Source organism: Primulina tabacum, chromosome 4, assembly GCF_025594145.1.
Source record: "Primulina tabacum isolate GXHZ01 chromosome 4, ASM2559414v2, whole genome shotgun sequence".
Lineage (NCBI taxonomy): Eukaryota > Viridiplantae > Streptophyta > Magnoliopsida > Lamiales > Gesneriaceae > Primulina > Primulina tabacum.
This window is the reverse complement of record NC_134553.1, coordinates 23,586,979-23,611,862: the sequence shown is the minus strand read 5'-3', so window position 1 is coordinate 23,611,862 and position 24,884 is coordinate 23,586,979. Positions and strand designations below refer to the sequence as shown.

Here is a 24,884-nt window from a genome sequence, read left to right as displayed (position 1 = left end):
TTTTCCCATAAATGGGCTCCCTCTGGGGTCTTCTCCCCTCACGACATCTCCAATCATATTCATCATATTCGTATTCGTATTAACGAAAACACGATCGTCGGGCTCCCACTGGGACCATAACCCTCACGATATTTCCAACATATTGTAGTAGTCACAATCCTTTCACGTCCTTCAACAAGTTATCATCACTTAATAAAAACATGGTTATAATATCATTTTTATTTTGAAACCAAGCATGCAACATATCTTTTAATTATCCAATTTAATCCTTGATAATCCATGACATTTAAAAATCATATTTCAACATGTAAAAATTCATAAACATGTTACATAAATATATTAGCATATAAAACAGCAAATAGGGTACTGCCATGACGTTTACTAATTTCTATGTGTAAAATGACCGTTTTACCACTAAACGTGACTTTTATCGTTTTTAACTTTTTTTCTTAATTTCATTGACTCTAACATGTCCCAAATAATTATTTAAACCTAAGTGAATTTTCTCACATTTTTATTTAGTTTAAATCGAGAACTTTTAAATTAATCTTTTAAATGTAACGTATTAATGCGTTTTAATCCTGATTTAAACCAAACCTTAATATAAAATTCTCAAATTAAAAACTTAGACTTCTAATAATTATTTAAGCTTAAACCTAATTTTTCATAATTTTATAAAGCTTAAAACTAGGCTTTTCAATTAACTCGTTAATTAGCGTTTCGTGCGGCGATTAAATCCCGAATAAATCCAAAACTCATTATTTTGATCCCAAATTTTTACCATAACCTTTTTATGATTTATTCTACCCTTACAAGTCATGAGCCAATCCCGTGGACCCATGGCTCCATTTTTAGTTCTTAAAATCTCGTTTTTGACACCTATTCGAACACACCGAGCCATCTCCTAATTTACCCGAGCCACGCCCGAGCCACCTTGAGCCAAAACTTAGCCAACCCATCTAGGGACCCTACTGTGCAAGCCCAGACCGTAAAAAAACCCCTGGCCCGCTCAAAACCTTCCTGAAACTTGACCCAAAATCTGTACATGTGTGTGTGAGTTTCATAGTTGCTCTAGGACTCCTAGTTATCCTAGGACTCTACCAGCTGAGCCACTACCGAACCCAGCACACCCTAACCCTCCCTGTGCCACGCACAGACCATGCCCAGACTAGCCCAAGCCCTGTACCCCGCGAACGAGCCGCCTGAAGTTGGACAACAACCTGCGCGCTACCTTTTGCTGCCCTGCGCTTCCTCACTTTTGTTCAACCAGCAGCGACCAAGCCACTCCAGCCCCTAGCCCGACCACTGACCCTCATCCTAAGACCCCGATGGACCCCTAGCCCAGCCCCAAACCGAGCCACAACCCTCTTGTACATCAGCTGGTCGCGATCAGCTCATGGGGGAGAGTCCCACTTCACGTGGACTCTTCCCCAGCCCCAACCTCGAACCCTAGCTTCCCTAGGACCCAACCCAGCCCTAGAACAAGACCACCCCTGACCCTGACCCAGTCCTGATCGAGCCCCTTGACCCCATGCACAAGGACCGAACCACTTGTCCCTCACATGCACATGAACCTCTCTCGTCCCCCTTTTGTATCTCTCGGCTGTTCCAGTTTCTTTTCTTAACAAGTTGTATCATATTTTAATCAATAATTATTCATATAACAACCTATAAACCTTACCTAATCATGGCAGCCCCTTAACACATGTTTAACATAATTTTTGCAACAATTTCATGCCTCAAAAATTCATATATATTATAAAAACGAAATTGTTTCATGTTGTACTTGTTTTTCATGCAAAAATTCAATTAAATAAAATATTATGGTGTGAAAGATGAGAAAAAGAAGAATTATGGCGTGCCTTTGCGTTTTAAACGCACGATTATTCGTCGACGATTTGCGAAGAACGGGACAATAACCTTGGCTTGAATTCTCCTTAAGCTTTCTTGATTATTTCTTCTTCAAATTGTGGTGTTGTGTGCCGTGTATTTGAGTGTATTGGTGTGCAAAAATTCTGAAATTTGAGGCGTGCAAGTGTCTAGGTTTGGGGGAGGAATTACATATTTTATAGTTAAATATCTTGTTAACAAGGCTTTAGGCCTAATAAGCATAATTTAGGCTCATTAAAGCTTAATTAGAATTTAATTAAAATATGATAATAGTTTTGTTTAAATAAATTTGTGAATTTATTAGCCGGGTTGCCAAAAAATTCGTATTTTTGTTGAAAAACCAACACCGATAAAATTTACGTCCCGGCGTATAAAATCACCTCAAAACCCCATATTTTCAAAAATAAGAAAAAGCATCACCCTTAATTAAAAACAATTAACCAATAAAAATATTTTCTATTTTTCAGCCCTCGGTCTCCGTTCCTCGATCGCAACTCGAATAACCTTTAAAAATATATTTTAATGCAACCATGTAGAAAAATATATTTTAAACATGCAATTATGCACAACATAATTAATTAATGCAATTAAAATATTTAATTAAAATACAAGAGAATTTAATAATTGCATGCATGTGAGTTACGTGGACTTTAAAATTTTCGGGGCATTACAATCTTCCCCCCTTAAATTGAATTTCGTCCTCGAAATTCGCTTATCCTTAATACCCCAAAGTTTAGACTTAGTTCTATTATCCCAAAAATTCACGCTTCCGCTGCGCTACTCTGATAAAACTTAAGTTCTAAAATGTCCTTACATCTCCTTGATCATCCCAATTAATTTTACCCCCTAAATCCTTATTTTGCAATTCGCAACTTAAAAAGACCCATAATGACTTAGTGTTATACTATTATAACCTCGAATTTCAACTTTTCTTAAAATTCCCAATATAAAAATATGTATGACCATACTTATCATATATTGTTTTCTTTATTTTATACCCAAAATATTCATCAACTTATCAAATTTTAATCTTAAAATCCCAAATGCATCCGCTAACGCTTAGATTTTCAAGCATAATATCAATTCATTCTAAAAACCCTTGATTAACATTCCTTATAACATTTTAACTAAGATATCCCAAGGTTCTAAATATTGTTTCTAGCCCAAATCATAAAAAATTCCTATCAATTAAACCATCAAATTACCGCTTATTGCTAAATTAGTTCCCAAATTCCTTAACAATTGCAAAATAAATTCTTAATTTCCTCAAAAATCATCCTAATTGGTCCTTAATTTCAAAAATCCTACAGTTAACCCATAAGTTCTTGGAATTCTTACTTCCCTTCTACAGGTTTCGCATAACAAAATTTCGATAAATTTAAACTTATTTACCCAAAAATCAATTCCTATAACTAATCTTACCTTTCATCAAAACTTAAAATCCCAATTTATTCATTTTCTTACTCTCAAGTCGTTGAAAATCCTTAAATCATTATTCTTTACGTCTAATTTCCAAAAATTAATTCGATTAGTAACCATGAATTATAAATATTTTCTTAAAAAATCTACGTGTCCCAAAAACATTCCTAAAATTCACGATTAACTTACGGCCCAAAAAGTAGAATGTCAATACTAAAACCCAAAAGTCAACATAGTTCAATTCCACCATAAAACCAACATGCGTTGTAATCAAATAATTTGTTATTTCATATAGTATCACGTATAGAAATTCTAAAGCACATAAATTATATATTATCATAAAGCTATTAAACATGTGACGTAAATATATAATTCATGTACTTATGCATGTGACATCATAAAATCATATAAAGCATGTAAAACTTACAGATTGAGGCTTGACGACTGATCTTTTTGGCGCTGATGGTGGCACAACCCTTTACAGAACATTTGCTCTGATACCAACTGAAACGTCTCCTTATTCGTTTTCTTAAAAAGTACTAGAAATTTTTTTTTAAAAACTTCACGTAGCATTCGACCGAACCATAAAATTTCATAAAATATTTTTGACATCATTTTTAAATAAACAACCAACTAACATTTTTCTAAATCTAAAAATAACATTTGAAAAGTATAGCCCATACTATAACCTCTTAAAAACCACTCATACTCATGATAAAAGTCATAAAATCTTTTAACATAAATCATAACATATATGCGGAAACTAGCGTCGATCCTCGGGTCATGTGCACCTTCAATCCAGTCAAATCAAGCATCAAGACCAACATTAACATATTATCATAATCACCTGCATCATACACACCTAGTGAGTCTAAAGACTCAACACGTCATATCCTTGATATCAAGTAATACGTAATACAGTTAACATATAACAGTGAAAAATACTTGTACTTAAAATATAATTTTCATGAAGATGCATAAACTTAAACTTAAACATTTTCGTAAACATTTTCATGATGCATAAAAACATTTTCAAAAGACATAAACATATCACTTAAACATATTCATATTCATGTCCATATTCGTATTCATATTCATGTTCGTGTTCGTTGAATTCAGATCGTTGATTGTGACTCGTATTCTTAAACGTATTGGGTGATGAATCCATCTAAAGAAACCACAGTACTGGGCGGCGGGGGACACCAGCAACACTCTCACCGGTCAACTGGGCCCTGGCCTACGTATTAACCTATCATGGCATTGGAAATACGATCGTCGGGGCTCCCTCTGGGGCCTTTTCCCATAAATGGGCTCCCTCAGGGGCCTTCTCCCCTCACGACATCTCCAATCATATTCATCATATTCGTATTCGTATTAACGGAAACACGATCGTCGGGCTCCCACTGGGACCATAACCCTCACGATATTTCCAACATATTGTAGTAGTCACAATCCCTTCACGTCCTTCAACAAGTTATCATCACTTAATAAAAACATGGATATAATATCATTTTTATTTTGAAACCAAGCATGCAACATATACATATCTTTTAATTGTCCAATTTAATCCTTGATAATCCATGACATTTAAAAATCATATTTCAACATGTAAAAATTCATAAACATGTTACATAAACATATTAGCATATAAAACAGCAAATAGGGTACTGCCATGACGTTTACTAATTTCTATGTGTAAAATGACCGTTTTACCACTAAACGTGACTGATGCCCCGAGATATCCCGGGTCATGGATATGAGTGATGATGCCCCGAAGATATCCCGGGTCATGGATAATATCCATGGTTAAATGCCCGGGTCAGGAGAATAAAAGGTTCTGACCATACCAATAAAGTGATCGAACGGATCGGCACCCGAGTCATGAAATTACCCAGGATAACGAGAAAGTGGCTGGAAGAACCCACGGAAGGGCCGGTCAATCAGAGGTCAGGCCACGAGATCATCCGAAGCAGAACCCCTCTGAGAAGTTATACATTTATGTCCTTATAAGGAATCCCAAGGAATACCTCACCCTGATCACTTGGATATGAGTGAAGTATTTAATGCCGCCGATCAACAGTGTTTATAGCCGATTTATCTCTGACATTATTACAAGTGGTCAATAAATCAAGTGGCCTGGATGTGACAAGTGTGCGATTTGACATGTCAGAACAATAGGGTATAATCAGCCACCCTATTATAATTAATGCTCTCACACGAAGAACAAGGTCATCATTGTATCCTCTACTATAAATATCAGGTCCTTTACTTGCATTTACTATCTTTTAGATATTGATTCACATTTAATACTCTCATTTACTACACACCAATCATCACAGCCATCATTTGGCTACATTGGTTTTATTGCTTGAGTACCCTGCTGACTTAAGCATCGGAGTGGCCTCGCCGGACTCCCCTCCGGCGCCCATTCACGTGGTTATTTTCTTATTCACAGATCTTCCAAGGAACTCGAGAAGTTACGATCCAAGCCCGGCGTCTAACTCCTATTTCCTTCAATATCCTGATAGTTTACCCGGCAGAGTTCCTGACCCGACTCGTCCGTTTCGCCCGGGTTGCATCATTGGCGCCGTCTGTGGGAAATTCTGAGTTCTAAGACGTTGATATGGCTCCTACCAGAAGAACAGCAAATCAAAACAACACTAATGTCCAAGGAGAAAACAACACTCGTATCTCTGGTGCTGATGGTCCTCCCCCTAATGGTCCTCAGCCTACCATTCATTTAACCACCGAGGAGTTACAGAAGATTATAACTGATGCTGTTAAAATGGCCACGGCAAAGAAGGCCACTTCTCACCATGCCAGTCATCCCGAGCAACAACATGAACAGCCGCAAAGGGAAGAAAGAAGGGAAGAGGAGGGGGAATCGAGCGCGGGTTCTAAGTCTCCCACTGTTGCGGAAGAATTGGAAGAATTAAGGAAAAAAGTGAAAATGTTAGAAGGGCATGTTGGTTCTAAGGGCAACGCTCCGGTTGCAAAAGGTTGCCCATTTTCTGACATCATTGTTCGGGAACCATTACCCGGGCATTTCAAGTCGGCTAAAATCAAGGACTACGATGGGAGTTCTGACCCCGAAGAGCATCTCGCTCGTTTTGAAAACATGGCTATGTTGTATTGTTATGGGGACCAAATTAAATGCAAAGTATTTCTAACCACTCTGATTGACTCGGCTCAAAGGTGGTTTGAGGGTTTAGCTCCTCAAAGTATTCTTTCTTTCGAAGATTTTCTGAAGGTGTTCTTACATCAGTTCAGCAGTAGTAAGAAATATAAAAGAACCGCCTTTAGCCTATTCGAGGTAAAGCAGCGCCCGGAGGAAACTCTAAGGGCTTATATCAAAAGATTCAACCGAGTAGCCTTAGACGTGCCTGCTTGCGCTCCCGAAACAAAAACTACTGCCTTCACGCAAGGATTGCTAGAAGGGGATTTCTTCCGCTCCCTCACCAAAAAACTACCTGGAGAATTTGAAGATCTTTTATCCCGGGCATAAAAGTACATCAATATGGAAGAAGCCCAGCACCAGAAGAGAGAAGCATTGAAGAGAGCAAGGGGAGACCGGGCTGTCAGACCTGAGGAAAGAAATAACAAGAGGAATGGTACCGGGCATCTTTCTCATGTTCCCTTGAGAACTGCCCGGGGTATGGAAGTTCAAGAATGCAGTTCGGATGTGGCCCCACTCCCTAGTATCACACCCCGACCGGTCCTCTCGTCAGATATTGCACCTTACATAAAGAATGCTCCCACAACACGAATGAATGCCGATCCCTAAGGAAGGGATTTAGGAAGCATGCTGAGCCGGAATCTCGCCTTACTCGGGAGGAGCCCAGGTCGCCACCCTGGGTATCGCGGCGACCTGGACCGAATGTTCCTAGGAGATCGGCTATCTCCAGTGGAAGCAGGAGAACAGAAGGGAACTCTCGGGAAGAAAAAAGCAGACAAGTGGAATGAGAAGACCTTCTCCCTATCCGAGGAGTGATCAAAATGAATTCGGGAGGATCTACTGATGGTGACTCCAACCGAGCCAGGAAAGCTAGGGGTAGAAGAGTGTGTTTAGAAGTGGGTGGGAGAAATCGAAGTGAGCCGGTTATTAGTTTTGGCCCGGAAGACCTCAGAGGACTCAGCCTACCTCATAATGATGCTCTGGTTATTCAGGCCCGGGTCGCTAATTATGATGTGTTGAGAGTTTTTGTGGATAATAGGATTTCTGTTAATGTTATTTTCAAGGAAACCCTGGTCCAGATGGATTTACATGAGTATCCGCTGGAAGTAATTGCGACGGCTCTGTTCGGCTTTGCCGGTCATGCTGTATATCCTGAAGGGGAAATCACTTTACCCCTAACACTTGGAAGTGGAGATTTGAGGAAGACAGTTTTCACCATAGTAGATGCCCCATCTTCGTATAACGTAATCCTTGGAAGGCCAGCTATGAACGAGATGAGAGTTGTAGCCTCCACTTATCACCAGAAGATCAAGTTCCCGATACGAGGGCAGGTGGGAGAGGTTAAAGGAGACCAACCCTCATCCCGGAAATGCTATGGTGAAACAATCCGAGTAGACCAGAAAAGGGCAAGAATGGAGGACAGGGGAAAGAAAATGGCCCCGGGAGCAAAGGAGGTAGAGGGAAATGAAGTAAATTTTGTGGCAGAGGACGAGCAAGAGGTGGTTGAAATAAAACCAGGAAAAAGTATCCGAGTGGCCCGAGACCTGGAAGACTCCACCCGGGTAAAACTCCTAGCCTGTCTGAAAACTAACATCTCCATTTTTGCATGGTCCCAACAGGAACTTGTGGGAATATCACCCAAAGTAGCCGAGCACAAACTAAACATCATCCCCGGATCTCGACCTATAAAACAGAAGAAGAGGCACTTCGGGCCCGAAAAAGACAAAATCATAGAAGGGCAGGTGAAGGAAATGTTGGGAGCCGGCCACATCAGGGAAGTCCAATTTCCCACATGGCTCTCTAATGTGGTCCTTGTCCCTAAAGCCACAGGGAAGTGGAGGATGTGTGTAGATTTCCGGGATCTGAACAAAGCTTGCCCGAAGGATTGTTATCCGCTTCCTCGAATCGATCAGTTGGTAGATTCAACTTCCGGCTTTGAGTTACTAAGTTTCATGGATGCATATCAGGGTCATCACCAAATCCCCTTGGCCCGAGAAGATCAAGATAAGGCAAGTTTCATTACTTCTGGGGTACCTTTTGCTATGTGGTCATGCCGTTTGGATTGTAAAATGCCGGGGCCACGTACCAACGCCTCATGAATCAAGTCTTCCAAAAGCAGATAGGCAGGAATATTGAGGTATATGTGGATGATATCTTGATTAAGACTCGAGAAATGTCTTGTTTTATTGATGACTTGACAGAGACTTTTGCCACATTGGAAAAGTATGAGATTAAGCTCAACCCGGCCAAATGTGTGTTCGGGGTCAAGAGTGGAAAGTTTCTGGGTTTCATGGTTAGAGACAGAGGAATTGAAGTCAACCCGGAAAAGATAAAAGCTGTGATTGACATGTCCTCCCCTCAATCTACTCGGGATGTACAGAAATTGACCGGGAGGATTGCTGCTTTGTCCCGATTCATCTCTCGATCTGCTCACCGGAGTTATCTCTTTTTCCAAGTCCTCAGAAAGGCCCAGAAGTTTGGTTGGAATAAAGGGTGCGAGCAAGCTTTCCAAGACTTGAAAAAACACTTATCCGAGTTACCTGTTTTGGTAAAGCCGGAGCCGGGGGAAAAGTTGTGGATTTATTTGTCTGCTACTGAACATGCTGTCAGTTCTGTTCTCATCAAGAAATAAGGGACAGATTAGAGGCCCGTATATTATGTTAGTCACGCCCTCCGAGGAGCAGAGTTGAAATATAGTGAAATGGAAAAAATAGCTCTAGCCTTGGTAGTGACTGCCCGAAAATTAAGGCCATACTTTTGTCTCATCCGATAGTGGTCCTCACCAATTCCCCACTCGGAAGAATAATGACACATTCGGAAGTCTCAGGAAGAATGGTGAAATGGACAATAGAGCTAGGGGAATACGACATCGAGTATCAACCCCGGACCGCTATCAAAGCTCAGGCTCTGACACACTTCTTGATAGAAATGATTCAACCGACAGAGGAGGAAGTGTGGAGAGTCTTTGTTGATGGCGCTTCAAATCTATCCGGATGCGGAGTTGGAGTGGTCATAATAGCCCCGTTCGGGGAAAAGATAAAATTGGCCTGGAGAATCGATTCCCGGGTTACAAATAACGAAGCTGAGTATGAAGCTGTTTTAACAGGATTACAAGCCGCCCAAGAAGTTGGAGCCTCCCGAGTAATTATTTACTCTGATTCTCAGTTGGTGGCACAACAAATTAAGGGTGCTTACGAGGCCAAAGATGAAAAAATGCTCAAATACTTGATACTCATAACAGCCCGAGCTGCCATTTTTACCGACTGGAGCATCGAACAAATACCCCGGGAAGAGAATGAGGAAGCCGATAGTCTGGCCAAGTTAGCTGCTTCTATGTCCGAAGTAAATACCCGAGAAATCACGTGTTTTATCCGATTGGTACTATCTGTGGATGAGGCATCACCTACCCAAATAAATTCATGGATGACTCCCCTGATTGAATACATAGTCCATGCCAAGCTTCCGATTGACAGAGTTCAGGCTTTAAAGGTAAAGAAGCAAGCACCCAGGTTCACTCTATTAAACAACACTCTTTACAGGCGATCATACCTAGGTCCTCTGTTGAAATGTATCTCAGAAAGTGAAGTAGAGTACATCCTCCGGGAAATTCACGAAGGGTGCTGTGGAGAACACTTGGGAGGGATGGCCCTGTCTCGGAAAGCCCTATTAGCAGGATTTTGGTGGCCCCGGATGGATCAAGATGCCGCCAGTCTAGTCCGAAAATGCCAGGGTTGCCAACGCCATTCCAATCTTCACCATCGCCCAACTGCAAGTATGCAACCAATCTCCGCCTCATGCCCTTTTGATCAATGGGGTCTAGATATAGTGGGCCCCTTCCCAATGGCCCGGGCACAAAAAAGATTTCTTCTAGTAGCTATTGATTATTTCTCCAAGTGGGTGGAAGCTGAGCCATTAGCCAGAATTACTGAAGACGAAGTTATGAAATTTCTTTGGAAAAGCATTGTTTGCAGATACGGCATCCCTAGGAAGTTAATCTCCGACAATGGAAGACAATTCCAAGGAAGAAAGATCACCTCCTGGTGTCATGAAATGAAGATTATTCAATCCTTCACCTCAGTATCCTACCCTCAGGCTAATGGCCAGACGAAAGTAACTAACAGGATCCTCGTGAAAGCACTGAAAACCCGGCTCCACGGAAAAGGAAAAGATTGGGTGGATGAATTGCCAAGTGTTTTATGGGCTTACCGAACTACTCCTCGATCATCTACTCTGGAAACACCCTATAGCCTTGTCTATGGGTCAGAAGCAGTCCTGCCAGTGGAGATCGGGCAATCTTGTATTCGGATAGAGTCCTACCCAAATCACAATGATAAGTCCCGGGCCATTGAACTTGATCTGGTTGAAGAAAGGCGAGACAGAGCTAACATTCGAATGGAAGCTTATCGTAGCCGGGTAATGAAATCCTATAATAAGAACGTTCGGGCGCGAAACTTTCAGATAGGGGACTTGGTCATGAAAAAGGTGAAACCGGTAGGCGATGTAGGGAAATTGGAAGCAAAATGGGAAGGACCCTTCAAAATAATTCAAAGAATCAGTTCTGGTGCAGCTTATTATCTTGAAGATTCTCTGGGACAAACTCTCAAAAGGCCATGGATTGCTTTTCATTTAAAGAGATATTATGTGTAAAAAAGGCTTGTATCTACTGATTTCTACATCAAATAAAAAGATTGATCGAGAAAGCGTGCGAATACTTTCAAGTCCAGGGACCCGTACCCTGGCCCGGTGGACCCGTACCCCGGTTATACTTTCAAGTCCAGGGACCCGTACCCTGGCCCGGTGGACCCGTACCCCGGTTATACTTTCAAGTCCAGGGACCCGTACCCTGGCCCGGTGGACCCGTACCCCGGTTATACTTTCAAGTCCAGGGACCCGTACCCTGGCCCGGTGGACCCGTACCCCGGTTATACTTTCAAGTCCAGGGACCCGTACCCTGGCCCAATGGACCCGTACCCCGGTTATACTTTCAAGTCCAGGGACCCGTACCCTGGCCCGGTGGACCCGTACCCCGATTATACTTTCAAGTCCAGGGACCCGTACCCTGGCCCGGTGGACCCGTACCCCGGTTATACTTTCAAATATAGGAATGTTGGGGAAGCTGTTATCAAATGCGATAAAGAGATCTCGTTAACAAAGAAGATATTTACAGAGTGCCCGGAACCCGGGAGTAAAAAAAAAAAAACAGACAAACTAGTTTTATTTGGGATCGTGCTCCTTGTTCTGCTCCTCCTCCTCTTCTAGGAGAGAGGCTGCTGCTTTCTCTAAGTCTGGAAAATCTTCCTGGTCAGCTAGGACCAAACCCACCTCCTCGAATTGTTCCAGGCACTTGTTGAAGCTCTGTTCAAAGTACGGGAAGGCTTTCTTAGCCAACATCAGCTTGAACTCAGGAGATTTTAAAAAGTTGGTCATCTGCTCCTCCTGAGCAGTCTTAAGAAGGGATACGGCAGCCTGGAGACCATCAGCTCGAGCACGGGAGGACTCGGCTTCCTCCCTTAACGCTTGTGTCTCTGCTCGGGCCGCTGTCAGCTCCGCCCGCATCAAATCCATTTGCTGCTCCCAGACAGCCCTCTCCCGAGCCAACACATGGTCGTGAAGCTCGCTCAAACGACCCACCTCCTCTCGGAGTTTAGCATGCATCTCCTGGGCCGAGGTAGCCCGAGCATTGGCCCCTTTAGCTACGATAGCTACTCGCTCGTAAGAATGTACGAGCATCTGCAGGCCCTTAAAATATTGTGCAAACTTGGGGATAAAGCGAGAAAAGAGAAAGAAAGGGAGAGAAGAAAAAGGGGGGGGGGGGTTACAATTTCCTGAACTTACAGAAAAAACTCGGGAAGTTCCTTCGCAGAGAAGAGCACGTTGGGATGAAGTCCCTGAAGGTGTGCCACCTCGTCAGGACGAAAAAGGCCTCGGATCATTTTAAGAAGGTCTGCACCAATATCTTCCCCGAAGATGTTGGGAATAACCCAAGGCCTTCCCCCAGAGGGCCCGGTAGAAGAACCTGTCATAGGAGGAGACCGGACGACCTCCTCGACGTCATCCTCTACTGCCACCACCGTTTCCTGGATGGCTTTCCTCTTTCGTTGATTAAGAGGAGCTGGATCCTCTTCGGTAGATGGGACGGCGGATTCTTCCTGGGGAAGAATGGGTTCCTCACAAACCATCATTTCTGCTTCATCCCCATGTCCTTCAGTTTCCTGGGCTTCAGCCAATGCCCGGGCTTGGCGTTCTTCCTCCTCTTGAGTTTCTCGAGCTTTTTTCTCAGCCCGGGCTATTTTTTGTTCGGCTTTTCTCTTAGCCGCGGCCTCCTGGAAACTCGCCCTGATCATGTCTTCGGCTGCATTACAAAAACAGCACGTCAGATGACCAAGCAAGTGAAGGATACATAAAGGGAAATAATGGTAAGATAATACTTTACCAGCCTGCGACCCGGGGTGATTGAACTCATCTATTATCTTGTCCACGGGGTCTTCAGGCCGGGACCCAATCCCATAATGAATCAAGTTGTCCCCCCCGATCAACACAGAGGAAAGATAAGATTGTTTTTCTACGGCCCCCCAGACTTGGATAAAAGAAGGGAGGAGTTTGTAATCCCGGGGAAGCTCGGGTTGGGAGGGCATAGCAGAGAGAAAGCCCAAGGCAGTGGTAGGGAGAGTCAGGAATTGAAGAAAGAAAAATTTTGTCTTCCATCCCTTCAGAGGGGAAGGGATATCAGTCAAGAACCGGTAATGCATGCGGGCCATAAAAGAAAAGACCCCATCATTTAGCCGGCAAGAATAAAAATAATGAAAAATTGAAGAATTGATGAGAAGTTGTTTCATACGGAATAGTACAAAAGTAGCAGCCATAATACGAAAAGCGTTAGGGTGGAGGTGATTGAGGAGAAGGTTGAAAAATCGAGCAACTCCTTCAAAGAAGTGATGTATCGGGAAGCGTAGACCACTCTTGAGCTGCTCAAGAAAGAAAGCATGATAGCCGGGGGAGGGGTATCTGGGTGATCGTTCGGTCCGGGAATTTTGATATCATAAGTAGAAGGGATGGAGCCCAAAGATCTCAACTCCTCTATACTACCCGGGCGAAGGGTAGAAGTCATAGTGGAAAACCATGGGAGACTTGTGGCCTTCTCTTTTCCCTTACCCTGGGTACCAGCGGGACGAGAAGAAGAAGTTTTGGATTTTTTAAGGGGTCGAGAATGGGAAATGGAAATGCCCACTGGAAGGCGAACGGAGGTATCAGAAGGGGTCGGGGAGTTATCCTCCGATCGACCCCTGACATTTTTGCCGGACGTAGAAGATGTGGAATTTGACATAATGAAAAGGATAAATGAGGAAAAGAGACTTAGTAGGAAGAAATGGAGATGGTGACCGGTTGTCGATGAACGGAAAGATCGCCGGAATAACACCCACGCGACGGAAAAACTCGAGAAAAGAATTTGGCAGAGCTTCGCTACAAGGGAATTTGAAAGTGAATTTTGAAAACAAGTCATATACTATATATAGGAGAAGAGAGTGATTTATACCGTTGATCTAAAGCAGATCGAACTGACCAGATCAGCCTCGAAAATTGGGCGGCATCATTGGGCGGGATATTTGAAAAGACGTGAGCACAAATCGAGAAATTATAGTCATTCACTTGCTCGGAATACGGACAGTTCCTGACAGCTTGTCAGGGGGGGATGCGTCGTTCTGACATCACGTTAAATGATCAGGGAAGGCTAAGCCCCGACGTATGATCCTAAGCCCGGGTGGTACGAAGCCCCGGCGTATTATCTTAAGCACGGGTGGCACGAGGACCCGGCGATCAATTAATAGCGTATGGTTTTCCTGTTTATTGATTCTTAATCTATGCCGGCTTGTTCACAAAAGATATAAAGTAGCAAGATACATTAAAATTTTTATTACGGAAATGGTCGGCGTCGTATTACAGCTATTCTAGAAGATACATAATCCTGCCATTCATTCATCCAATCAGTCAACTCTTGAAAGTAGAGATTGGTGAAGGACTCGGCGGTTGAAATTTTGTTCAAATGATGCCACTCCTTCCACAACATAGCATGAAACAGAGCTTGGTCGGTGGCTAGGTCTGCAATTCGAGCTATTTCAAGCTCTCGCCTATATTTCCTCGCCAATGCTCTCTGTGCGCGAGTAAGAGCCAGGCCATTCTGGTAAGCGATGGTAATATCTTGAATCTTGTACCAAGTGGAAATAACCTTTACTTCGATATACTCTTCGACAGTTCTTTTTAGATTCTCCACGTAAGAACGTAGCTCGGCTGGTATTTGGCTATGTGCACCAACGGAAGAGATTGTAATGCTGCATACACTGGAATCACTTGAAGACATGTTGAACTGATGTTCACCTTTCATTTCTATTCCCTTATTTATAGGCACATGACATTTAATGGATGCACCTCGTAAATGGTATCAAGTAAGACGAGAGGACGTTCACGATTATCGAAGCATCATCCTTATCCATCTCGAAATATGGAACGTTTTTCGACAGGAACTTAATATTGATGCATGCGTCATTATGATTCTAATCATAGCCCGGGAGGTTTGAGGCCCCGGCATCTTATTTTATAGCATGAGGAATTTTAGCCCCCGGCATCTCAGTTAGGGAGATTTATTTTTCAGTTCCTAGTACAAATACAATATCTAGAAAAATTGAAATTCTCGACAGAACTACAAATGGACAAGCGTTTTTATCCCTGAAAAGGGTGCTGGGAGAGTAACGGAGATATAAAACAAAAATAACTTTTATTCAGAAGAAGAAATTCTTGCGGACTACATCATAATATGCTTCCTCTACGAACATCATCCACAGGGTCATCCAGCATTTTACTTCTCCAGTAGACGATTTGAGGAAGCTGTCGGATTCGACAATGTCCATCAGAATTTTCCTTTCCTTGTAGAGCATCAGCTCGTAGACATAATCGTCCCTGAAAAGATCAGCTGTCTCGGAAACATGCAGACGTTCCCTATACTCCTTCAGCTTTACCACCAGTCTAGGAGTATTAGCTTCCCCAGTCTCGTAAAGAAACTTCAGTCTCTGAAGCTTTTCCCAGTAGTGGATAATTTTATGGAAGACTTCATCCTCCAGTTCCAGTTTTCGTTTCTCCCGGGCTGTTTTCATGAATTCTTCCGCCATATCAGGAGCCTTGGAACCGCTTGCACCTGCCATTGTATTCTCTAGAAGATGAATGTCGGTGTCATTGAACAAAGGAAGGGTTGTTATATATATAGGAGAGTGAAGCCAATCCACACCATTAATCCATAATGGACCCAACGGCTCAGATATTCATCGGAAATAGTGCAAAGATATTCATACAGACGAGAAGATATTCGAAAAGACAGGTCCAAGAATTAATGCGTCATAATGATTCATTCTCTTGGAAAAAGAAGAGTCTGTGACAAATCCTACGGCCTATGTCAGCTATAATCCACGTGTCCATATATTACGATCAGCCTAAAAAATAATAATAAGCAAGTAAGCAAACAATTTTCCTGACCGGGCACACGAGAATAATCGGGACAACGAGTGGACTCTAGCCCGACTAATTAAGGTAGGAGTGATGATGCCCCGAGATATCCCGGGTCATGGATAAGAGTGATGATGCCCCGAAGATATCCCGGGTCATGGATAATATCCATGGTTAAATGCCCGGGTCAGGAGAATAAAAGGTTCTGACCATACCAATAAAGTGATCGAACGGATCGGCACCCAAGTCATGAAATTACCTAGGATAACGAGAAAGTGGCTGGAAGAACCCACGGAAGGGCCGGTCAATCAGAGGCCAGGCCACGAGATCATCCGAAGAAGAACCCCTCTGAGAAGTTATACATTTATGTCCTTATAAGGAATCCCAAGGAATACCTCACCCTGATCACTTCGATATGAGTGAAGTATTTAATGCCGCCGATCAACAGTGTTTATAGCCGATTTATCTCTGACATTATTACAAGTGGTCAATAAATCAAGTGACCTGGATGTGACAAGTGTGCGATTTGACATGTCAAAACAATAGGGTATAATCAGCCACCCTATTATTATTAATGCTCTCACACGAAGAACGAAGTCATCATTGTATCCTCTACTATAAATATCAGGTCCTTTACTTGCATTTACTATCTTTTAGATATTGATTCACATTTAATACTCGCATTTACTACACACCAATCATCACAACTATCATTTGGCTACATTGGTTTTATTGCTTGAGTACCCTGCTGACTTAAGCATCAGAGTGGCCACGCCGGACTCCCTTCCGGCGCCCATTCACGTGGTTATTTTCTTATTCACAGATCTTCCAAGGAACTCGAGAAGTTACGATCCAAGCCCGACGTCTAACTCCTATTTCCTTCAATATCCTTATAGTTTACCCGGCAGAGTTCCTGACCCGACTCGTCCGTTTCGCCCGAGTTGCATCAGTGACTTTTATCGTTTTTGACTTTTTTTCTTAATTTCATTGACTCTAACATGTTCCAAATAATTATTTAAACCTACGTGAATTTTCTCACATTTTTATTTAGTTTAAATCGTGGACTTTTAAATTAATCTTTTAAATGTGACGTATTAATGCGTTTTAATCCTGAATTAAACCAAACCTTAATATAAAATTCTCAAATTAAAAACTTAGACTTCTAATAATTATTTAAGCTTAAACCTAATTTTTCATAATTTTATAAAGCTTAAAACTAGGCTTTTCAATTAACTCGTTAATTAGCGTTTCGTGCGGCGATTAAATCCCGAATAAATCCAAAACTCATTATTTTGATCCCAAATTTTTACCATAACCTTTTCATGATTTATTCTACCCTTACAAGTCATGAGCCACACCCGTGAACCCATGGATCCATTTTTAGTTCTTAAAATCTCGTTTTTGACACCTATTCGAACACACCGAGCCATCTCCTAACTTACCCAAGCCACGCCCGAGCCACCTTGAGCCAAAACTTAGCCAACCCATCTAGGGACCCTACTGTGCAAGCCCAGACCGTAAAACAACCCCTGGCCCGCTCAAAACCTTCCTGAAACTTGACCCAAAATCTGTACATGTGTGTGTGAGTTTCATAGTTGCTCTAGGACTCCTAGTTATCCTAGGACTCTACCAGCTGAGCCACTACCGAACCCAGCAGACCCTAACCCTCCCTGTGCCACGCCCAGACCATGCCCAGACAAGCCCAAGCCCTGTACCCCGCGAACGAGCCGCCTGAAGTTGGACAACAACCTGCGCGCTACCTTTTGCTGCCCTGCGCTTCCTCACTTTTGTTCAACCAGCAGCGACCAAGCCACTCCAGCCCCTAGCCCGACCACTGACCCTCATCCTAAGACCCCGATGGACCCCTAGCCCAGCCCCAAACCGAGCCACAACCCTCTTGTACATCAGCTGGTCGGGATCAGCTCATGGGGGAGAGTCCCACTTCACGTGGACTCTTCCCCAGCCCCAACCTCGAACCCTAGCCACCCTAGGACCCAACCCAGCCCCAGAACAAGACCACCCCTGACCCTGACCCAGCCCTGATCGAGCCCCTTGACCCCATGCACAAGGACCGAACCACTTGTCCCTCACATGCACATAAACCTCTCTCGGCCCCCTTTTGTATCTCTCGGCTGTTCCAGTTTCTTTTCTTAACAAGTTGTATCATATTTTAATCAATAATTATTCATATAACAACCCATAAACCTTACCTAATCATAGCAGCCCCTTAACACATGTTTAACATAATTTTTGCAACAATTTCATGCCTCAAAAATTCATATATATTATAAAAACGAAATTGTTTCATGTTGTACTTGTTTTACATGCAAAAATTCAATTAAATAAAATACTATGGTGTGAAAGATGAGAAAAGAAAGAATTATGGCGTGGCTTTGCGTTTTAAACGCACGATTATTCGTCGACGATTTGCGAAGAACTGGACAATAACCTTGGTTTGAATTCTCCTTAAGCTTTCTTGATTATTTCTTCTTCAAATTGTGGTGTTGTGTGCCGTGTATTTGAGTGTATTGGTGTGCAAAAATTCTGAAATTTGAGGCGTGCAAGTGTCCAGGTTTGGGGGAGGGTTTACATATTTTATAGTTAAATATCTTGTTAACAAGGCTTTAGACCTAATAAGCATAATTTAGGCCCATTAAAGCTTAATTAGAATTTAATTAAAATATGATAATAGTTTTGTTTAAATAAATTTGTGAATTTATTAGCCGGGTTGCCAAAAAATTCGTATTTTTGTTGAAAAACCAACACCGATAAAATTTACGTCCCGGCGTATAAAATCACCTCAAAACCCCATATTTTCAAAAATAAGAAAAAGCATCACCCTTAATTAAAAACAATTAACCAATAAAAACATTTTCTATTTTTCAGCCCTCGGTCTCCGTTCCTCGATCGCAACTCGAATAACTTTTAAAAATATATTTTAATGCAACCATGTAGAAAAATATATTTTAAACATGCAATTATGCACAACATAATTAATTACCTTAAAATTTTCGGGACGTTACAAAAATACTAACTATTACGCGCCTATCAAAATCTCCCACACCTAAATGATGCTTGTCCTCAAGCCAAAAATAGATCAACTCATTATCTCAATTTTTCGTCCTCCTTCCGCTTCCTCTACTTATCCAAAACATTTTTCATGCAAGAAGACATTTTAATTTCAGAGCATCTCACAAAATAATATCATGAACAATCACTGATATCAGAATGTGTAGAAATTAAAATATATGGGATTTAATAACTCCTCACAAGATTCGCTCATTCCGCTCATTGGTGTCTAGGATATATGTCAACAAACTCTCATGTCAAATGCATTGAAATTTTTTTCCATAGGCTTGCAAATTTATCACATCCTTCCACTAAATGAATGAATTAAAATACACAAACAAAAAGGGCTATAAATGGGTTGTAATGTGGCTAGGGGTAAGGTAGGATAAAAGGAAACAATGAGCTATGGAATTAGAGAAATCATATGCACTTTTCGCAAAACAATTGCATTCAAATAATAACATCTTTAATTTCATTATAACATCAAGAGCCCTCTTTTTTTTTTCTATTTGTTTGCTCTTCTTTTCTTTTTCACTTCGTCTACTTTTCTTCTTTCTCTTTCTTTTTTTTATGTTTTTGTTTTTTTTTTGTTTTTTTTGTAGACGGTGACTATGAGGTTTCGAGATTGACGAAATCCCACCAATTCACACTATTTTGGATTGAATGATTCTATTTATGAAAATTTTATATGATTTTCCAATTCAAGGTACAAAAAGGGGGATAACCAACAAAAAGGAATTATCACGGCTTGTAATGTGGTTATTTTTATTCAAAGAAAAAGGCTGAGGCTCAAACTTGGTTCACTAGGGGTCTATGAATCAGGGTAGGCTCAAAGAACGGCTCAGATGATGCGAAAGAAAATGGTTAACCCTAATGCCATTATCATTTTGTCTAAGCACCTAATCCACCACAAAGTGTTGACAAAAACATGTATAACAATGCAAGTTCTAGAAAAATTAACAATGCAATGACAACACACAATCAAAGAAAATGGAGCATGATATCATGATTGCTCATAGGCTCAAAGCTCACCAAGAAAAAAATTATAGCAATTGTGTTAAATCCCACACACTTGTCCTCTCTAACTACCATCAAGAGCAACTTATTCATAATGTAAAAAGTGAGAATGCAAAAACATTTGCACGCAAAGAAAACCTCATTTTTTTCGCATAGGAGGCAATCAGGATTCAGAAGAAAGAGATAACAAATGATTTAGGTGCTTGGAACTAACAACGTTAATATCTTTTCCCCTTTTTTTCAATTTTTTTTTCAAAATGCTGAAAAATTAAATCAACAGACTAAAAATCAAATAAGAAAAAAAAATCAAAAATCCCACAGTAAAGTCAAATTTCTCGCACAAACTCCCACACCTAAACTTGGCATTGTCCTCAATGACAAAAAATAGATGCTCAACTAAAACGATAAAATAGGAAAAGTTAGAAAACTCCCCTGAAAGATTATGAGCATCGTAAAGAAACATCATCTACTGCTGCGGTGGGGACGTGAGAGCGTGGCTCAGTTATGGAAGTTAGAGCAGACGAGCGGCTGGTGGGTCGCGACGACGCTGGAGTAGGTGGCGCGAGATGGGAGAGGGGATTTGGAGAGGGGCGATGGAGGCTGCTGTGAGAGAGAGAGAGAGAGAAAAAAAAAGGTTAAGAAATTTTTTTTTTTGTTTAAAAATTCAGTAGAGGTGTTTCAACAAGGCGTGGCCACGTCTTGTGTAAAAACCTCTACTGGAACAACTTTTTTTTTTAAATCAGTAGAGGTGTTTCAACAAGGCGTGGCCACGCCTTGTACTAAAACCTCTACTGGAATTATTATTATTATTATTTTTTTTTTGCGCAGAAGTGGTATTCTTATAAGGCGTGGTCACGCCTTGTTAGAGGACGTCTTCTGCAGAAATGTAACAAAAATTGTACTATTTAAAAAAAAGGAAAAAAATCAAAATAATAAAAAACAAAACCAAAAATAAAAATAAAAATTGGGTTGCCTCCCAATCAGCGCCTCTTTTTATTTTCGTTGGCTCGACTTCATTCTTTCTTGTTGCTCATGGTGGTTCATATATGGTCACTTTATCCACTTTATTCCGCTTGAATATTTTCATAGCAAATTTCAGCAAATGTGTTTTCTTTGAATTTCTTGGAAATCCCTATCCCTTGGATATTTCTTCCCTTTTTTATGAGTACATGCTTGGGTCGATCTGGAGGAAGTTTTTGCATAATTTTAGATATCTGCAAATCAGAGAGAGAAAATATAGTATTAGAATTTTCAACAGGTCTTTCAATAATCTCCTCTAATTCATTCTTATCAACAATTTTTGAATTTTCTTCTGACAAGTGATTAGCGATATCAAGAGTATTAATAGTGCTTTCACTAATACGATATTTCATGGTATCAGAAATATTAAACTTAACAATCTCACCATCAAATTCCATAGTAAGAGTACCACTATTAACATCTATGACAGACTTTGAAGTTTTCAAAAATGGTCTTCCTAGTAAAATTAGACTGTTTAAATCATCATTTTCCATATCAAGCACATAAAAATCAGCAGGAAAAACCAAATTTTCAATTTTCACAAGAACATCTTCAATTACACCTCTAGGATAAAAAGTGGACCTATCAGCCAACTGGATCACAATGTCGGTTTCAGTCAGAGGTCCAAGTTCCAAATAATTATAAACAGAATCAGGCATGACATTGATAGAAGCACCTAAATCCAACATAGCCTTTTCAAGTCTAGTATCGTCAATAGTACAAGGGATAGAAAACATACCTGGATCACTGCATTTGATAGGAATGGTTTTTTGAATGACTGCAGAAACATGTTCTCCTGCCTTTTCTCTTTTACACCCCATCAACTTATGTCTCTTTTTTGTAGTACACAATTCTTTTAAAATTTTAGCACAACGAGGTACTGGTTTAATAGCATCTAATGAAGCAATATTTACCTCACCTCTACAAAGAGTGTCATTCAACTCCTTAATACTTTCACATTTCCTGTTCAATGCAAGAGGGAATGGGGGAATAGGTTTATACTCAAATAGAGGAGAAAACTTACCTTTCGGAGCATCTTCTTGATTGATTATTTTATCCTCAACGTTTATCTCATTCTCTTCCTTTTGCTTGACTGATGCTTGTACCCCAATTTCTTGAACATCCAATTCTTTACAATTTCTCAAAGTAATTGCACTCACATTTTCTCTTGGATTCACCACTGTCTGAGAAGATAGATTACCTAAATTTTGTGCTTCCAACTTGTGAATTGAAGTCGCCAACTGTCCCACTTGAGTGCTCAAATTCTGAATGCTAGCCCTTGTTTCTTGTTGAAATTTTTGAGTGTTCTCAGCTAAGGATTGGAAAATTTCATCTAATGACATACCTGAGTTAGGCGCTTGCGCAGGTGCGTGTTGTTTGTTCAAATTTTGCTGTGGATATTTTTGTTGGCCTCCTTGATTCTTATAGCTGAAATTTGGGTGATCCCTCCATCCTGTATTGTAGCTATTAGAATATGGGTCATATCGACGCTTGGGCTGCCCAGGAAATCCGCCAATCGCATTGGCTTGTTGTGTGGGTTTTTCTTGTAGTGACGGACACATATCTGTAGGATGTCCCACCATAGCACATACACAACAAGCTTTTACCTGTTGCACCTGTCATGCAACCAATTTTTCCAAATGAGATGTCAAAGAATCTAACCTTTGATCGATAGGAGTAACACTTACCTCATTGACTTGTCGTGGAGGGTTGTCTTGCCTAGTACCAAACTGTTGTGCATTGGCAGCCATGTTGGAGATTAGAGCTCGTGCCTCTTGAGGCGTTTTGTTCACCAATGCACCTCCACTTGCAGCATCAATCATGTTCCTATCAAAGAGCGAGAGTCCCTCATAAAAATATTGAACTAGTAGCTGTTCTGGAATCTGGTGTTGTGGACAACTGGCACACAACTGCTTGAATCTCTCCCAATACTCATACAAATTTTCCTCATGCAGCTGTCTAATCCCACAAATGTCTTTTATAATATTTGCTGCTCGTAAAGCTGGGAAAAACTTCTCCAAAAATTGTTGTTTCATATTGTCCCAAGTTGTTATCGTCCCAGAGGGCAAGTAATAGAGCCAATCTTTAGCCTTGTCGGCTAAAGAGAATAGAAAAGCTAATGTAACAGTCATAATCCTTCACAAGCTCCAACCAACGCCTCTGACGCATGTTCAGCTCCTTCTGCATAAAGAAATACTTGAGGCTCTTGTGGTCGGTTAAGGTCTGACACTTCTCTCTATACAAATAATGCCTCCAAATCTTCAGGGCAAATACTACGGCAGCCAACTCTAGATCATGGGTAGGGTAGTTCTTCTCATGGGTCTTCAACTGTCGAGAAGCATATGCTATCACCTTCCCATGCTGCATCAATACTGCGCCCAAACCGAGCTTCGAAGCATCGGTATACAGAACAAACTCACCGGGCCCTGACGGCATGGCCAAAACTGGTGCTGAGATAAGAGCTTGCTTCAAAGTATCGAAGCTCTTCTGACACTCCTCGCTCCACAGATATTTAGCATTTTTCTTGGTCAATGATGTGAGTGGAACGGCAATAGAGGAGAATCCCTTAATGAACTTCCGATAATATCCTGCTAGTCCAAGAAAACTGCGGATCTCTGATGCATTCTGCGGCACAACCCAATCTCTGACTGATGAAAATTTTGCTGGGTCGACCTCAATACCACTGCTAGAAATAATGTGGCCTAAGAACGCCACCTTCTCTAACCAGAATTCGCACTTACTGAAATTTGCGAATAACTTGTGCTTCTGCAAGGTCTGCAGCACTGTGGTCAGATGTCTGCTGTGATCCTCCTGATTCTTGGAGTAGACGAGAATGTCGTCTATGAATACTATCACAAACTGGTCAAGATACGGCTGAAATACGCGATTCATGAGATCCAAGAAGATAGCTGGCGCATTCGTCAGACCGAACGGCATCACAAGGGACTCATAGTGGCCATAACGAGTCCTAAAAGCAGTCTTGGAAATATCAGCATCTTTCACCCTCAACTGGTGATAACCGGAACGCAGATCTATCTTGGAGAATATCGAAGCTCCCTGCAACTGGTCAAACAAATCCTCAATCCTCGGAAGTGGGTACTTGTTCTTCACTGTAACCTTGTTCAACTCCCGGTAATCAATGCAAAGCCTCATAGAGCCATCCTTCTTCTTCACAAATAAGACTGGTGCGCCCCATGGAGAAAAACTAGGGCGAATGAACTCCTTGTCAAGAAGTTCCTGAATCTGCTTCTTAAGCTCTGCCATCTCTGTCGGTGCTAGTCGGTACGGTGCTTTTGAGATCCGAACCGTACCTGGCATAAGCTCGACAAAAAACTCCACCTCTCTCTCGGGTGGCATACCAGAGACGTCTTCCGGAAAAACGTCTAGAAAATCCCTAACAACTGGGACATCTGAAGCTGACTGACTGGGTGCCTCGGGGATAGATATAAAAGTTGCTAAAAATGCCCGACACCCTCTATGCATGAGCTTCCTAGCCTGGACATAAGGAATAATGCGCGGTAAAGGAAAGTATTTGTCCGGCTCAAATAAGAACTGTGTCATCCCAGGCGGTCGGACTAGAACAGATCTCCGCTGGAAGTCTATCAACACCCTGTTCTGCAATAGCCAATCCATACCTAATATGATGTCAAACTCTGGCATCGGCTAGAAAAATCAGATCCGCATAAACAAGGTGGCCATGAAGCTCCAGATCTATGTCTCGGATCACATTGGTGGCTGCCATCTCCTCTCCCAAAGGCAGTACTACTGAGTAGGCTACATATAGCCCAACAGTCTTAACTTT

The 24,884-nt window shown here is 41.5% G+C and overlaps 2 protein-coding genes across 2 annotated transcripts; one reads left to right on the top strand and one right to left on the bottom strand.

Moving 5' to 3' along the window:
• The first annotated feature begins 7,305 nt into the window (after window positions 1-7,305).
• Window positions 7,306-8,583, top strand: LOC142541919 (uncharacterized). Its single transcript, XM_075648368.1, has one exon. It carries the CDS (start codon window positions 7,306-7,308, stop codon window positions 8,581-8,583), a length of 1,278 nt encoding a protein of 425 aa, XP_075504483.1.
• A 12,543-nt stretch (window positions 8,584-21,126) lies between these two features.
• On the bottom strand, window positions 21,127-23,214 carry LOC142541918 (uncharacterized). The gene is made up of 2 exons (XM_075648366.1): window positions 22,771-23,214; window positions 21,127-22,698 (listed from the first exon to the last, which is right to left on the bottom strand). The coding sequence occupies exons 1-2, from the start codon at window positions 23,212-23,214 to the stop codon at window positions 21,127-21,129; spliced, it is 2,016 nt and encodes a 671-aa protein (XP_075504481.1).
• Window positions 23,215-24,884: the final 1,670 nt, after the last annotated feature.